At 52.0% G+C, this 16,676-nt stretch overlaps 2 protein-coding genes across 3 annotated transcripts; one reads left to right on the forward strand and one right to left on the reverse strand.

The window, feature by feature from the left end:
• The first annotated feature begins 712 nt into the window (after nucleotides 1-712).
• On the forward strand, nucleotides 713-9,162 carry RCC2 (regulator of chromosome condensation 2). 2 transcript variants are annotated; one of them, XR_006181681.1, is made up of 15 exons: nucleotides 713-813; nucleotides 916-990; nucleotides 2,400-2,716; nucleotides 4,121-4,214; nucleotides 4,337-4,480; nucleotides 4,560-4,691; nucleotides 4,775-4,863; nucleotides 5,254-5,368; nucleotides 5,589-5,755; nucleotides 6,075-6,255; nucleotides 6,348-6,453; nucleotides 6,555-6,627; nucleotides 6,739-6,816; nucleotides 7,589-8,277; nucleotides 8,386-9,162. XR_006181681.1 is itself a non-coding variant. In XM_042887700.1 (14 exons), exons 3-14 carry the CDS (start codon nucleotides 2,405-2,407, stop codon nucleotides 7,691-7,693), a joined length of 1,596 nt encoding a protein of 531 aa, XP_042743634.1. In that variant the 5' UTR covers nucleotides 713-813; nucleotides 916-990; nucleotides 2,400-2,404; the 3' UTR covers nucleotides 7,694-9,162. The 2 variants fall into 2 exon arrangements, 1 of the variants encoding a protein (XP_042743634.1); XM_042887700.1 differs by having other exon boundaries at nucleotides 7,589-9,162.
• Nucleotides 9,163-10,034: 872 nt separating this feature from the next.
• LOC122188991 (protein-arginine deiminase type-1-like) lies at nucleotides 10,035-16,174 on the reverse strand. The gene is made up of 16 exons (XM_042887747.1): nucleotides 15,985-16,174; nucleotides 14,499-14,679; nucleotides 14,352-14,424; nucleotides 14,215-14,276; nucleotides 13,986-14,136; nucleotides 13,782-13,907; nucleotides 12,908-13,086; nucleotides 12,730-12,833; nucleotides 12,539-12,650; nucleotides 12,358-12,465; nucleotides 11,609-11,757; nucleotides 11,394-11,538; nucleotides 11,224-11,317; nucleotides 11,063-11,142; nucleotides 10,509-10,637; nucleotides 10,035-10,405 (listed from the first exon to the last, which is right to left on the reverse strand). The coding sequence occupies exons 1-16, from the start codon at nucleotides 16,074-16,076 to the stop codon at nucleotides 10,172-10,174; spliced, it is 2,019 nt and encodes a 672-aa protein (XP_042743681.1). The 5' UTR covers nucleotides 16,077-16,174; the 3' UTR covers nucleotides 10,035-10,171.
• Nucleotides 16,175-16,676: the final 502 nt, after the last annotated feature.

The following is a 16,676-nucleotide window of genomic DNA, read 5'->3' on the forward strand; positions in this document are numbered from 1 at the left end:
AAGATGAATGAATGCATTTTCACTGTTTCCAAGGGGAACGAGTGCATCTACCCTCTGTCTTCAAACTTTATTTGCAAAAAGGGGAATCAGCTTTTTCTCTCTCTTTGCAAAGGGACTGAGTGCATCTCCATCCCTACTTTACCATAAAATAAAAATAAAAAAGGAGTGCATCTTTGACCCTACAAAAAATCTTTCATTGCAGTAAGTGGAGTGAGTGCACCTTCTCTCTCTTTGCAAAGGGAATGACTGCATCTTCCCTCTCTTCAAACTTTATTTGTAAGAAAGGGAGTCAATGCATCCCTCCTCTGCAAAAAAAAAAAAAAAAAAAAGCAAAAAACCAAACATGATTTGCAAGAAGAGGGGGGTAGTGCACCTTTACTCCTGAAAAAAAAAACATAGTAAGGGGAGTGAGTACATCTTCATCTGCAATAAAGATTGCAAGGGAGGTAATAAAACGTGGCAGCAAAACTTTTTACACTAAGAAGAGCACGTGCATCCTTACACCTGTAAAAATAAAAAACAAGACTTTAAGGGTGCAACGTTTCAGCCAAACAATGCAAGAAAGGGAATGGAAGCGTCCTCCATGCACCGAGGGGTTCCATCGGTGCACGGCTCTCACCCTCCTGCAGTCTTCCTGTCCTAAAGATGGAGCTGTCTGTGCACCACCGGACTTCGCAGCCTCTTCCTCTCTGAAGCTTTTTTTTTTTTTTTTTCTTTTCTTTTTGCATTTTTTTCTCCTGCCCGTACATGTGTTTCTGTTTTGTATCGCAGCGATTCTCCTGGCGGCTCATATTTACATTTTAAGTGCATCTGGTGGGTGGGCTTTAAGGGGGAGGAAAGGGAGAGAAGGGGAAAAAAAAAAAATACACAACCTCCTTTTTTTTTTTTTTTTTTTCTTTTTTTTTTCCGCAACAGGAAACACCACCAAAAATATTGCAAAGGCCCCGGGGTCGGTGCTGTCTGTATGCTGCACCCTTCGCTCTAAACCAGGTTTGAAAATGGTGGGGGAAAGAGGGGGGTAGGCATGGAGTTGGGGGGCCGAAGGGAGTGGGGGGAAGAGGGAGGGAAAGGGAAAAAAATAAAATAGAGAGAAGGGAGGCGGATCCACGTGGTGCAGTGAGAGACAGACAGAGATCCCATTGTTCAAAATCAATTAAAGAGGAAAAAAAAAGCGGGGGCAGACGGAGGGGAAGGACGAGGAGGGGGGGGGGTCGAGACGGACACCCCGGGCTGCTCTTCCTGCAGCCCCCATTCGGAATATTTTTTGGCGTTTCCCCCCCCCCAAAAAAATCTCCCCCTTATCCCCCGACTCGGCCATATAAAAAAATCGCCCCCGGAACCCCCCCCAGCAAACAGCCACAGAGGGCTCGAAGGCGGCGGCGGCACAATCGGGGCCCCCCCGAGCAGGTGTGCGGGTGTGGGGTGCGGGGTGAGAGGGACCCCCGGAGCGCTGCTTCTCTTTGGTGGGGAGGGGGGGCAAGGGAAGCGAGGGGGGGTTATAACATGATAGCCTTCTGCCCGCAGCACCCCCCGATCGCCCTTTTGTAACCCTCGTTTCAACCCCAATCCCATTTGCACATCGTTCCTTTGCACCCCCCCTCTTTATAACCTCCCCAATTCTACCCTCTCCTTGCACATCATCTTTTGCATGCCTTCTTTACAAGTCCCCATTTGATGACCCCCCCCCTTTCAAATCACCGTTTTCTACTCTTTTGCAGCCCCCTGCAAGAAACACCCAGCAGCATCCTCTGTCCCCACCCCCCACTCCTCTTTCCCACCACCTTTTGTACCCCCTTTTCACCCACCCCCCATTCTGCCACCCCTTTTACACTCTCCCTTTTGTAGCACCCCCTCGCCCCCTTTCCATTCACCTTTTAGGAACCCCATCCCTTTTCAGAGCCCCCCCCAGCCCCATATTACCCCCCCTCCTTTTTCACAATCACCCCGTTTGTACCCCCTCCATTTTATCGCTCCAACCTCCACTTTTGCGACCCCCCCTTTAGAAGTGGCCCTTTGCAGATCTCTTTTCCGCTCCCCGATCCCCTTTTTTGCTCCCCCTTCCTAACCCTCCCCTTCATTTTACCACCTCCCTGTGCCCAGTCACTTCTGTATCCCTCTCCATCATCCCCCCTCCTCATCCCATCTGTGAGGTGAGATCCCCCCTCCTCATCCCATCTGTGAGGTGAGACCCCCCCTCCCTCCCCCCTCCGCGTCCTCCTACGGACCGCAACCCCCCGCGCCGTGGGGGCGCTCTCCCCTCAGCGGGGCGCTGTGATGGCGGTGGGGGGGGGGGCGGGATGTCCCGCCCGGGCCGCGCAGCGCCGTGGCGGCGTGACGGGGAGGCTCCGCGCGGGGTCGGGCCTGACGGCTCTCCTCGGTGTCGGGGCCGCCCCTCGCAGGCGCCATGCCCCGGAGGAAGGCGGCGGGGCCGCCGTGGGAGCCCGGCCCGGGCAGGAGGAGACCCGGGGCGGCGGGAGGGAGGCGGAGGCCTCGTAACGGCGGAGGAGGCGGCGGCAGCAGCGGCGGTAGCAGCGACGAGGAGGCGCCCCGAGAACGGAGGCCGCGGGACGGCAGCCCAGGAGGAGGAGGAGGAGGGAGGAGGCCCGGCCGGCCCGCAGCGCCCGGCTCGGGTTCGGCTCTCGGCCCGGGGCCCGGCGGCGCGGCGCGGGGACAGGCGGTGGTCATCTGCGAGCCCGAGCACAGCAAGGAGCGCATCGTGAGCTGCGCTGCCCGTGGGCCCTTCTGCAGCCCCGTGCACCCCCTTAACGCAGCCCTCTGTTAACCCCGCCTTCTGCTCCTGCCATTGCACCCCCCGCAGCCCTGCTCTGCACCCCGATGCACCTTTGAACCTTGGCACCCCCGAATGCACTCCCCTTTCTTCCCTTTGCGTCCCTGTGATTCGCCCCTGCTTTGCACCTCTGCAACCCCCATTATGTCCCCTGATGCATGCATTGCAATCCCTTTAATCTGCCCCAGCTTTGCACCCCCCTTTGCACCCCTCTGATTTACCCCTACTTTGCACCTCCTCATAGCAACTCCCTTTGGCACCCCTGGTGGACTCCCCCATGGGCCCCCTCACTTTACCCTCAGTGGTCCTTCAGTTCTCCCCTTCATGCACCCCCTCATTGCACCCTTTGGACCTCATCCTTATACCTCCCATAACACCTCTACTGCCCTCCACTGCACCCCCTTAGCCCCCTTTTATTGCATCCTATCACAAACCTCCCCCCCAGCTCACCCCTTCATTGCAAACACAGATTTGCCCACCTTTTACTGCAGCCCTTCATGCTCCCAGCTTGCCCCCTGAACCAAAACTTGCATCCTGTTCGCATCCCCAGTTGCCCCAAAGCACCCCTAAGGTGTTCTCCCATTGTGAAGGCTGTGAGTCCCCCTTTATTTCAGCACTTCAAGGCCCCTCCTTCTGCCCTCATTGAAGGGGAAGCCCAACCATAGCTTTTGGGTCGTTTTTTTCCACGTTGACCCATTTGGAGAATTTTTAACTCAGTGCAACAGCAAGAAGTGCGCATGCTCAACACACAAGTGTGTATGCACACAGTGCCTCACTTTGCACGCCTGCAACCTGGTCCTCCCGTTTGCATTACAACCATTCAGTTCCTTTTTTCCCTCTTTTCTGACTCGTTTTGGGTTTGGCTTTTTCGTTGTTTTATTCTTTGTTGTTGTTTTTGTACTGATTAACATTTTGCTCCCTGCCTTTTGCAGGCAGTTGGTGCTGCACATGCCTTTCCTCTCCAAAGCATCGTCCTTTTGATGGGGGAAAAGCCATAATTAACAATTAGCCAGAACTGGAGGAGGTGCACATCCGTGCTCCGTCCTGCAAAGAGCAACCCCCTCAGTTTCAGACCCATCTGCATGGAGGAGGAGCTGAAGAAATGGGAGTGTTTTGTATGCGTCTCCCTTTTGGGATGCAGTGCTTGCATGCAGTGTACATTGGGGGTTTTAATGCAAAATTGGAAAAAATCCCCCTTGTCCCCATCAGTTTGGCTCAGAAATGCAATTTGGTCGCAAGCTTGGATGCAACCCTATATCCACCCTGCATGCAAAAAATGTCCGCGTGGCTGACATTGCTGCAGATCTGACAGATCCTCCCTGCCCCTTGCAGAAACTCGAGGGCTCCAAGTGCAGAGGACAGCTCCTGATCTTTGGGGCCACCAACTGGGACCTGATTGGCCGCAAAGAAGTGCCTAAGCAGCAAGGTGAGCAAAATGCACTGCATTTGCATTGCCAGACATCAAGCAACACAACAACAACAACACCAAAACATTTCATGCTGTGCATCCTTTTTTTATTCTTGTGTTGTTTGTTTTTTTCCCACCAGCTGCATATCGAAACCTGGGCCAGAATTTATGGGGGCCACACAGGTATGGGTGTCTCTCAGGTATTCAGGTGCGGAGTGTGGTTTCGGGACCGTGCGCGGCTCACAGCCTCCTCATCACTGCCGAGGGCAAGCTGTGGAGCTGGGGTGAGCAAAGCACCAAAACGCCTCTCAGAAAAACATGCAAAACCCTGCAGTGCGGCGTAACCCCTAACGATTCCCACAGGTCGTAATGAGAAGGGGCAGCTGGGCCACGGGGACACGAAGCGTGTGGAAGCCCCCAAGCTCATCGAGGTGCTGGGCAGCGAGGCCATCGTGCTGGCAGCATGCGGCCGGAACCACACGCTGGCTCTCACAGGTGGGGGGAAACCTCAACAAAATGCCCTAAAACTGCTGGGTTTTGCCCTGGTTTCATGGCTTTTCCCTATTTTTGGTTGGCAGAGAGTGGCTCCGTGTATGCTTTCGGGGAGAACAAAATGGGGCAGCTTGGTCTTGGGAACCAAACAGATGCTGTTCCAAGCCCCACACAGGTAAATCCACTCTGTTCTATGCTTGTCCATTTTTTTTGTTGAGGTGAAAAGCAGCATATTTGTATTTTTTCACTGAAAAATGCACTCGCAGAACGCAAACCCCATTAGGATGTTGGGGTGTTCCCCTTTAGCATGTAAGGACGTCCCTGTTGAAGCTGCTTTGAAATGGAGCGGAGAAAATGCAGCATGAAAATGATATCATTAGGAAAAAACAACTGCGTACAAACTCTGTAGGATTTTTGGCTGTCCCCTTCCAAGTCTCTTGTTCCATTTTAGGGTGAAAACCCAATGCTTTAGGGGAGCTTATGGCCAAGAAAAATGATAGAGAATGGGGGTGTTCTTCCCCCCCTAGAAATTCAGCTTTTTGCCTTCTTCTCATCTTTTTCGCAGATCATGTACAATGGGCAGCCCATCACCAAAATGGCCTGCGGGGCTGAGTTCAGCATGATCATGGACTGCAAAGGAAACCTCTACTCCTTTGGGTGCCCGGAGTATGGGCAGCTGGGTATGGCCACGTTTTGGGATGTTTTTTTAAAGGTTTGGGGCATAGGAAACATTCCCTGCCTCAGTTTTCCCAGCTGTGAAATGGGTTCAGAGCTGATGTAGCAGCTCCCAGAAAGAAAACAAAAAAGACAAGTCACTCAAAAACCAGGATGCAAACCTGAAACAAAAGGGGTTTTGCAAGTGGGAAATGGATTTCTTGGTGATGCAGTGTCCTTGTGCAGGGCACAACTCCGATGGGAAGTTCATCGCCCGAGCACAGCGCATAGAGTACGACTGTGAGCTGGTGCCGCGCCGCGTGGCCATCTTCATTGAGAAGACCAAAGATGGGCAGATCCTGCCCGTCCCCAACGTGGTGGTGCGGGATGTGGCGTGCGGGGCCAACCACACGGTGAGCACTCAGCAGTGTAGCCCTTCGCTTTTTGCTTTTTATCATTGCCTTGCTTTTTGCAAATGTGTTATTGCAGCAAAAAAAAGAGGTGTCCCTTTTGGCCAGCTTTCCCTGCTTCAGTTTGCAGCATATACTTGCAGTGTTTACGTAAGGACAGATCAGCAATATGCATTGAAGGATAAGTGCAGTATGCATTTCAGGATGAAGCTTCTGCAGCGTGCCCATGGTTTGCAGCGTACTCTGCAGTCCGTGCAGTCGCTATGTCGCCTGCACCAAAGCTGCACACAGCCCCACTCACTGTGCATCCCCCTGTTCACAGCTTGTCCTGGACTCCCAGAAGCGTGTTTTCTCCTGGGGCTTTGGTGGCTACGGGCGACTGGGCCACGCAGAGCAGAAGGATGAGATGGTGCCGCGCTTGGTCAAGCTCTTTGACTTCCCAGGCCGAGGAGCTGCACAGATCTACGCTGGCTACACGTGTTCCTTTGCTGTCAGTGAGACAGGTGGGTGGCCACCCTGCGTCCCTAATTTCAGTTGATGTGAGCAGATCCACACAGGTAGGAGCAGTCCTAATATGTGTTCTGGGGACTTGCAGGTGGCTTGTTTTTCTGGGGTGCCACCAACACCTCCCGTGAGTCCACCATGTACCCAAAAGCAGTGCAGGACCTGTGTGGCTGGAAGATCCGCAGCCTGGCCTGTGGGTGAGTGATTGTCCCCCCAAAATCTCCCTTTTCTTAGTTTTGGAGTGCAAGGGGGTTGCAGGTGCAGGGTGCTGGAGTCAGCACCTTGCATTGTGCTGCAGAAAGAGCAGCATCATTGTGGCAGCGGACGAGAGCACCATCAGCTGGGGCCCATCTCCCACCTTTGGAGAGCTGGTAAGGATTTATGGCACTCTAAACTGTACAGTTTTACCCCTCATCTTCTGGAGCAGGGGTTCTGTTTGTCAGCCCACTACAATTTTTTGGGGTTGTGCTTGTGTCTTTCAGGGCTATGGGGACCACAAGCCCAAGTCATCAACGGCTGCTCAAGAGGTGAAGACCTTGGATGGGATCTACACGGAGCAGGTAGGCAAGGACCCGCACACCTTTGTGTCCCCAGTGGTGGCTGGGACCATCAGTAGCTCATCCCACCCATGAGGGCTCCCACTGGTGCAGTGTTTCCAACTGCTAAATGCTCCCACCCACGAGTCGGTGCCTCCTGTGCGTTGCTCCTGCCCATGTGATATTGGCACCTGTACAGTGCTGCCACCCATGGGATGCTGTCACTCGTGGCATGCTGTCACCCTTGTGTTGTGCCCATTTGTGTAATGCTCTCATCCGTGCAGTGCTTCCACCCATTGGATGCTGACAGCTGTCCAACACTCCTACCCGCAGATTATTCCCACCCATGAGTTGCTGTCACCCATGGGTTCTTTCCACTGAAGCGATGGTGCCATACATGGGAGACTGTCACCCCTGGGTTGTGCCTACCCCTGTAATGTTAACAGCACGAGATGCTGTCATCTGTCAGATTTCTGTCGCCTTCGTGATGCTCCCACCCATCAGTTCTTCTCACCCAAGAGATGGTGCCACCCATGGGATGCTGTCACCCATCTGTTGTGCCTGCCCATGTTATGCTGTCACTTACAGGATGCTCCCCTCCACAGGATGTCCCTACCTATGGGATACTCCCATCCATGAGTTGTTGCTCACACTCATGGACTCTCACATCCCATGGGGTGCTCCTGCCTATGCTTTTCCCCCACGGTGGGATGTTTCTCAAGCATAGCCCAGTATAAAGGAAGGGGGCCCAGCAGCAGCAGGAGCGATGCTTTGCCTCACCCCGCACTCCCTGCAGGTGGCCATGGGCTATGCCCACTCCCTGGTGATTGCCCGCGATGAGAGCGATGCCGAGAAGGAGAAGCTGCGCAAGCTGCCGGAGTACAACCCCCGCACCATCTGAGCGCAGCCACGGCTCTGCTGCCTGTTCTCCTACAATTTCCAAAGCGTTGAATTCCCCCCTTCCACGGCCAAGACCTTTCCCCGTGGCTTTTCCATTTCCCATCCCCACCCTCGCAGGACCTTTTGGCACATCCAGGCTTTTTTAGTTGTTGGGTTTTGGGGTTTTTTTATCTGTTCATTTTATTGCTGTTCCGCACAGAAAGGGGGGTGCTGGGTTCACCTGGGTAGGCATAGACTTTTAACTTTTTTTTATTATTATTATCTTACCAGATTTCTCTGGTTGTAGGCTTGGAGCAAAACTCAACCAGTAAACCCCTCCTTTTCCACAACATGGCAATTTGGGGGGGCATTTTTCACAAATAACCTCTATTTTGGGTGCTATTATTTTAGGGTTGTGCGTGTTTCCCACCCTCCTTCCTCAGCATCCCTTTTCCTCTGGGGATTTGGGACCAGATGTGCTATCTCATACCCATAGGGACAAACTCCGTGCTCCCTTCTCCATCCCAGCATCATTTTTTTGAGCTGGATGCCTCCAAACCTGCGGATTCCCCAAACCCCCCACTGCCCATCCCAGGGCGATCTCAGGTATGAAGAGCGGGCCCTGAAGCATCGTGTAAGCTTTTTCTCTTTGTTTTTTTTTTTTTTCTTTTTTCCCATTAATTATTATTATTTTTATTATTATTATTATTTCAGCCTGGTATCTGCCAAAAGCCCTTCCTGGGGCGACGCTGTGCACTGTGCTGGAGAAACGAGGTGCCTTTACATGCAGAGCCCAGCTCTGCCTCCACACAACCCAAGGGTGATATTTTATTACCTTATTTTCTAGTTTTTAGGGTTTATTTTGATTTTTTTTTTATCCCTTTCTGCTCCGCACATGCAGCTGTGGGGGCAGCTCTGCAGTATTTTATGGAGAGAAAAAAAAAAAAAGATTTTACAAAAAAAAGGGGGGGAGGGTTCTTTATGTTTGCTTTGGGGTTAGGATTTATTTTGGGGTTCATCTTGGTGTGTTAGAGTCAAAACTTCCAGGATGGGAAGAGCAACAGGGCAGAGACGTCAGATACTCTGTTTTTTTGAGCAATATTCACATTTGCTGCAGGAGGAGGTCAGGGTGTGCAGCACCCCAATGGGGCTTTTAGAACCTTATCCCCACTTTTTTCTACCTGCAATATTTCAGGATCATCCCCATCAGCTGCCAGCCCCAAATGGGCACAACGATATGCTGCAGCCTAAGAACAGGGGTGAAAAAACAGCAAAAAGCCATTTTCACCCCTAAAAAAGCAATTTGGGCCCCAGGCCCATTGTGCCCCATTGCATCCCAGCAAAAGGAGAGGGCTGGAAGCATGGAAAAATAATAAACCACGATGCTCTCAGAGCAGTGTTCCCTTTAGATGAGGCGACAGGTTCCCGGTTAGTGCTGTCGTTGTCTTCATCATGTTTTTTTATATTTCTTGGAGTAAATGTTTAAATAAACGCCGTTGTGTACGCCTCTCAGCTACCGCATGCACGCCCCAGCCCCAGGTTCAGCACAGAGCAGCGATGCAGTCAGCAAAAGCTGCCTTGACTTTCGTCACAAGCTGCAGAGCTGCTCTCCTTCATTCCTGCCCGTTTTCTCTTCTAACCAAAATGAACAAATAAAGGGAATGCTCCTTTTTCACCCCAATGCAGTGCACTCTCAGCACCAACATCCCTAAAAGCAGATGCACAGCCATTAGGGGGCACCAGCCTGCTGCTGACATAATCTCCCACCCCCACCCCCACCCCTCTGATTTTGCAAGCAGGGTGCAAGTGCAGCAGTACATACATACATGTGTTTTTGTGCGTGATTTTGTGCATGTACATTTGCTTTTTGTTTTTACGTGCATGTATTTGCACATGTCTGTTTTTCTAGTGCATGTGTGTATTTTACTCTATGTATGTGTATTTTGCAGTTTGGTACTTTCTGCCTTCATATTTTTGTCCCTGCATGCATCTTTCAGTGCGTGCTTGCCTGCTGTAGTACGTGCATAGCAGTTTGTGTGCATGACTGTTGTGGTGCAGTGTTACCATTCGTATTCCCATCCATGCATCCCCACTTTGTAGAGCAGCACATGCACTCACATACATTTTCTGTGGACATTTCTTCTAATGCATGCGTGTTTTACTATGAATGCTCCCACGCATGCATACACATCTTGCAAGCTTGTGGACATAGATCTTTTTTGTGCATTTCTTTCTGCATATGCATGTGGGTTTTTTGTGCATTTTTATGCATGCGTTGCATTGTTAAACATGCAGATGCTTTTTTTCTATATACATCACTGCAGAGCACTGCATCACCCCACTAAACACCACTTAAAGATGCCTTTAACCTCAGCAGGAAGCTGGTAGCAAGCACAGCCCTCATTTATTTCCAAGGGGAGTTGGGGGGGCTGCTGCAGAAGGCACTTAAGGGATGGAGAAGGGGATTTGGGGGAAAAAAAAAAGGAGGAAAATGGGTGGCTCAGGGCACCATCCGCCACCACTTGAAGGCAAAGGGTTTGCGGCGGACGTTGGTGCCGCAGTGCACCTCTCCAGCAAGCTTGTGGTAGGAGAAGAAGTCGTTGATGAAGGTGCAGGAGAGCCCCAGGGGCTGCAGCAGTGCTCTCACCCGCTCCTCCAGGCAGCACTGCCCATCTACCAGTGGCCCGAAGGGCTTGGGGATGCCCAGGTGTCTGCCCAGCACCAGCATGTTCACCTGGAGATGGACCAGAATTAGTTTCCTCACCCCAGTGGCGAACAAGGAGAGCACAAAGGGCTGCCAGCATGCAGCCCTAAATTCACCCTGAGCTGCTTGTTACCATGTCAGGGAAATAGGCCATGGCTCTGGCTTGGTCATCAGCTTGGAAGAGCTGCGGGATGTCGATGATGTCCTGCTCAGCCAGCCCCAGCTCCCGCTTCAGGATGTCCCGGTTCCAACTAATGCAGCTCTGTGGGGAGGGAGTGTGGTTGTGGGTGGGTGGGGGGATAAGGAGGGGTAGGCGAATAGGGGGGCAAGGGGACGGAGGAACAGGACAGGAAGATAGGAGGATGAGGACAGGGACAGAAGGATGGAGATGGGAGGACAAGGACACAAATAGGGACAGAGACAGAGAGGGAGACGAAGACAGGAACAAAGGGACTGAGAAACAGTGAGAGGGAGATGGGGAAGTGGGGGGAAAGAAAAAGGACAGGGAATGGAGTTAGGCTGGCATAGGGAGATGGCTGGGAACAGGAATAGGGACGAGGAGACAGGGAGGAGGGGAAAGAGACAGGGACTGGGAGAAGGGGAGAGGAAAGACAGTAGGACAGAAAGATGAAGGGGAGGTGGACAGATGGACATAGAGACGGGGAAGTATGTACAGCAGGACCTCACCTGTGCGTAGGTATTGAACTTGCGCAGCGCTTCATTTCCCAGGATCTCGTTGATGCTTGGCTTGGGCACACCGTGCAGCCCTGAACACAGAGCAAGGAACCTCACCCCCATGTCAGGAAGACAGTGGGTTGTGTGGGGGTGAGGTACCACAGCATCCCTACCCTGGAACATTGTCGCTTCCCCATAGCCCATCTCCTGCTTCTCTCTGAGCAGCTGGTAGCAGGCACTGGGGCTGGCCAGCAGCAGCCTAAATCCCTACAGATGGAGAGAGCAATACGAGCTCACGCCATGTTTCCCCCCGTAATAATCACCCCATAAAAGAGCTGCCTACCTTCCGATCAGGTGCGGGGATGAAGCTGAGGAACTCATCAACATGTCCGACCTGCAGCCAGTCTGAGAAGATCTCCACAGGCGCCTGCACCCGTTGGGCAGCAAGGAAATTCCGTACTGCTTTGGCCATGCGTCGGCCGCCAAACCTAAGGGCAATGATTGGGGACCTCAGCCTAGGCCTCTGGGTGTGGTGTACACCAAAATCCCACCTCCCACCTGGGGAAGCTGCTGCCGATGAGGATGCGGCCCAGCGGGTACTCCTTGCTGCGCACTGTCACTGGTGGGCTGACCTCCAGGTTGCCGAAGGAGTCAAGGCTGGAGGTGTTCTCTGGTGTTTCCTGAGCCACATAGCCAAAATCAGGGCCCTGGGGGAAAAGCAGGGCTGGCATTAAGCCTTGGGAGTGCCAAACCTTGAAGCATGATGTTCCTGTCGCCCATGCTGATTTGGCTTATCTCCTTCCTACAAATTAATTTACCCTATTGTATGATTCTCTGAATCCACCTGTTGGGAAACAGACCTTCAGGATCATCACATCCAACCATCAGCCCGACCTGCTGAGCCCCATCACTCAACCACAGCCCTTAGCGATTGCTCATCTTCTTAGCTTTGTTCTTATTCCTTTTCTGATTCTCCTTTTCTGATACTCCTACTTTTATTCCTGTTCTTACTTCTATTCATACTTTTATTCTCATTTCTATTTCCTTTTTCCATTCCTATTCCTACTTATTCCTACTCCCGTTCCCATTCCTTCTCTTATTACTACTCCTATTTCTTACTCCTATTCTAATTCTTATTCCCACTATTATTCCTATTCCCACCCCTATCCCTACTGTTTTGTTTTTTTTTAATTCATTCTAATTCTTTTCCTTATCCTTTTGCACACTGCCACAGTGCACAGCACTCCTCGCTAGCACCAGAAAACCCAACACCAGGGGTTGGAGGACAAGCAGCTTTAATTGGGTACCAGGATGCTCCTGACAGGGAAGTCCTTCAGGCCCCGGTCACGGGGTGAGTCGAAGACCACTGGGAACATTTTATGAGGTGCTTGCACATAGCCAAACTCCACTTCATCCTGCAAAAAAAGCAGAGAGAAAAGGAAGTGCAGGGGAGCCACAGCCAAAGGGTCCCAACCCCACATCACCCACCTGGATCCAACGGTCGTTGCGGTTTTCGGGCAGCGGGCAGATGGTCACTGGGCACTTGGCTTCCTCAGCCAGTGCGCTGACAGCCGCCACAAAGTCCTCATTGTCCTCCACGCTGGGAAATAAAAACAGGGAGGCACATGGATGCAGTGGAGCCCGGAAGGATGCAGCCACCAACCCCCCCTGGCACCCACCTACACACAAAGACCTCCAACGGTGCCAACGTGTTGGGTGTCATGATCCACGGAGCCACACGGAACACCACCGTGTCCGTGAAAATGGGCGTTTCCAGCAAGCCCTGCAAGGGGGAGTGGAATTGAGACATCGCTCACCCCCATCTGTAGGTAAAACCTATATTATTCAGGGCATTACCTTCTCAGGGCTCTCCAGCAGTGTGACATGGAATGCAACCAGCCCTGAAAAGCCAGCGTCAGGGAAGGCAAGCCCCTCCACGTAGAAGATGCTTTCTTCCTGGTGCTGACTGGGCTTCACAGCATAGGCAAGCTTCTCACCCCCCAGCACATGCTTGTATTCTTCCAGTGCGACACTGTCTGTGGACACAGGCGGCACCATGCAACCATGCAGCACTTACCTTGCGCTGCAGCATTCCACCTCCATTTCTCAGCTCCTCGCAGAAGGAGCAGATTTGTGTTGCACCATGACACACCAGGACACAGCGAGCACACCTCTACCATTGAGTGTACCATTGTACAACTGGGAACAAAGCAACCTCGTGGCATGCATTTGGGATTCTGGAGGTGTCAGCTCATTTTGCCCACCTCATTAATGATCTGTGGAATGGAACACCTCTCCTATAAGGACAGGCTGAGAGAGCAGGGGCTCTTCAGCCTGAAGAAAGGTCTGAGGTGACCTGATAGCAGCCTTTCAGTATCTAAAGGGGAGCTACAGGAAAGAAGGGGAGAGACTCTTCAGCAGTGTATGTGGTGATAGAACAAGGGGAAATGGCTTCAAGCTCAGGGAGGGTAGATTTAGGTTAGATACAAAGAAAAACTCTTTTCCAGTGAGGGTAGTGAGGCATCGCAGCAGGTTAGCTAACATTGTGGTTGATGCCCCATCCCTGGGGACTTCCAAGGTGAAGATGTGTAATGCCGCAGGCAGCCTGATCCAACTGTGGTGTTCCTGTTCATTGCAGGGGGTTGGACTAGATGGCCTTCAGAGGTTCCTTCCAACTCTAAGGATTCTATGATTTATAGGGGGGCCTAGAGAGGGGTCATCCCACACTCACTGCCTCCGTAGAACACGCCGACTTTATCAGCATCACTGAAACCCACGTGTAGGATGAGGCCATGGCCAGTGAAGATGGTGCGTGGTCCACGGGTTCGCAGAACCATTTGTGACATGTCCTTCAGGTCTAGGGTGACAGTAAGGACAAACTGGGGAAGAAAGCCACCAAAAAGAGGAAACGCAGCAAAAAAAGAGCTGGCCATACCTTCGTAGGAGCACACAGTGGTGTCACGATTATCTGTAAGCTGGCTTTTGGGTTCGCTACTGTCACTCATCAACTGGCTTTTGGGGTCATCGCGGTCACAGTTGACCAGCAGAATGGCACCATGCCCATCAGGACCCCATGTCCACGTGGCCTGGGGATAGGAAAGCAGGGTTGGGAACACTGTTGGAGCCACCCACGGGGGTGGGGATTGTTGTTTTCACTGCACTACCTTGTCCACCAACGTCCTGCTGACTGACCCACTGCGACCAGTGTCAGCATCCAGCGAGACTTCTGCAGGGACAACAGGTGCTCAGTGGAGAAGTGGCATGGAGACACCACTTTTTGGGACCAAATATTCCCACTTACCCACACAAGTGAGGTACAGCATAGCTCTGCCCACTGGCACCCCGCTGGCTTCACCAAAATAGGAAATCCTGACCTGTGATGTCACAGCCAATGAGTTCAGTATCACCCAGAGGTGATACTGGGTGCTGCTGGGCTGCTGCCACCCACCTTCTCGTCCCCAACATCCTTGCTGATTGCCTCCATGGTGAGCAGCACCTCAGTGCCAGTGGCCAAGGGCCAGCGGGTGACACTTGAGGGCAGCTTCACACTTTGTGTCTCATGCACCACGTAGACTTTCACGCCTGGCGTGCCCTGCGCATGGAAGGCGACGGCATCCTTGGGTGCTGACCTGGGGGAGCACAGCTGTTGGGGCATTACTGCAGTGATGCAGCAAGTCCTGCAATGTACAATTGCAACGAATCCTGCAGTATGTAACGAATCCCACAAAATGCAGTAAACCCTACTACGTTCAACCTCAAGAAATCCTACAGTGTTCAACTGTAATGAATCCAGTCTTATGTAATTGCAACAAATCCTGCAACATTCAACCTCAAAAAAATCCTGCAGCATTCGACTGTGACAAATCCTGCCATATTCAATTGCAACAAATCCTGGAAACAGCAAGAAATTCTACAAAATGAAACTGCAATAAGTCCTGCAAAGTGAAATAAATCCTGCAATGTGCAACAAGTCTTGCAAAACATCCCCAACTCTACATTATTCAAGTCCAATAAATTCTGTACCAATCAACTGCACCAAAACCCCAGAGGTCTTTTCTTATGGCATGAGGCTTCCCAGATATTTAAATTCCACCCCACAGAAACAAATGCATCCCCTTCAGAGCACAGCAAAGCCACAGCGGGTGCGGGAAGTGAGTGGGGATGGAGGAAGCACCAGCAGGCGAATGGGCAGGCGGCAGCATGCAGTGCTCAGTGCAAGAGGGCATTGCCAGGGCAGGAACTTCTGCAAGGAGGGGAGAAGCCCAGTCCTGGGTGCTGTGATGCTACTAACATCCACAGGGCAGAGGTGTGCTTGAAGCAGCACAAGGCAACCCAAAAAAGCAAAACTAAAGTCAGTTGGAGCTTTAAGGAAAATGGAAGAAAAAGCAAAACTTGTTGCTGTAAACCAGGCTGTGGCCAAACACACGCATGTCTGCAGGGAACGCCCTAGCAAGCAATGCTTCCATGGTTAACTCTGTATTCACCTACACAAGGAAATATTTCTATTTCTTGTTGGGACAGCACAGCAGCCCCTGGAGTAGAGTTCTGGAGCCCAGATGGAGAATGCAACCAGATTTGGGATTTCGCATCCAAAATCTGTTTCTCCACAGAGGCTGCAAACTTTTCCATTCATCCTGAGCACTGAGTAGTGGTGTCATCCCATTCCAGGTGCTGAAAGCCCCTGGGAGCAGAAGGAGCAACACCCCACTTTTCAATACTGAAAATCCAACAGGAGCAGGAGGAGCAATCCCTTTCTTTTGGATGCTGAATCCCCTTGGTAGGCCCACCCGAACACATCAGCATCGCCTTTCCCCAGCTCAACCCATCTACCTCTATTTTTACCCTCTCCTCGCTTAACCCAGCTTTAATTCCCGCAGGCGGAAAGAGAAAATAATATAACCCCAAAGCAGATTTTTGGACACCCCGTTCCTTACCCCTGGATGTCCAAGGACAGCTCTGTGCCCAGCACACAGACGGTGCTGGTGGGCCGTTGGGTGCAAAGCTGAACACGACGCTGCTGGGCCATGCCACCACACAGCCCCAAGTGCTGGCAGGGGTGGCACGAGGGGATTATAAAGGCTGGCAGCGGGGAGGGGATTAACACAGCCTGATCCCACCCAGCCGGTGCGCACCGCTGAGCTTTCTGACAACAGAGCGTGAATCAGGGCTGATTTTTCACCCCAACGCTGCCTTCCCCGGAACAACGCTTTTTATTTGTCGCCTTTTTTTTTTTTTATCCCCAAGATAACAAAGTAGCCTTGTCACCAAGGAGAAACCCGCACCGTAAATTATTCACCACGACACCAGAGCCGAGCTGGTGCCATGCCAGGCTGCTATTTACTACTGCGCGCCTCCCCAGGCTCCTCACAGAATCGCAGGAGATGGAAGGGACCTGAAGAGATCATGGAGTCCAACCCCCCTCATAAAGCAGCTCCCTACAATTAGCCGCACAGACCAGCATCCGGATAAGTCTTGAATATCTTCATAGAAAGAGATTCTACAGCCACTCTGAGCAACCCGTTCAGTGCTCTGTCCCCCTTACCATAAATAAGTTCTTCCACATGTTAGCACAGAACTTCCTGTGCTCAAGTTTTAGGCCATTAGTCCTTGTCCCATTGTTGTGCAC

This window comes from Lagopus leucura, unplaced genomic scaffold (genome assembly GCF_019238085.1).
Source record: "Lagopus leucura isolate 7727_CA_CO unplaced genomic scaffold, USGS_WTPT01 Super-Scaffold_100106, whole genome shotgun sequence".
Lineage (NCBI taxonomy): Eukaryota > Metazoa > Chordata > Aves > Galliformes > Phasianidae > Lagopus > Lagopus leucura.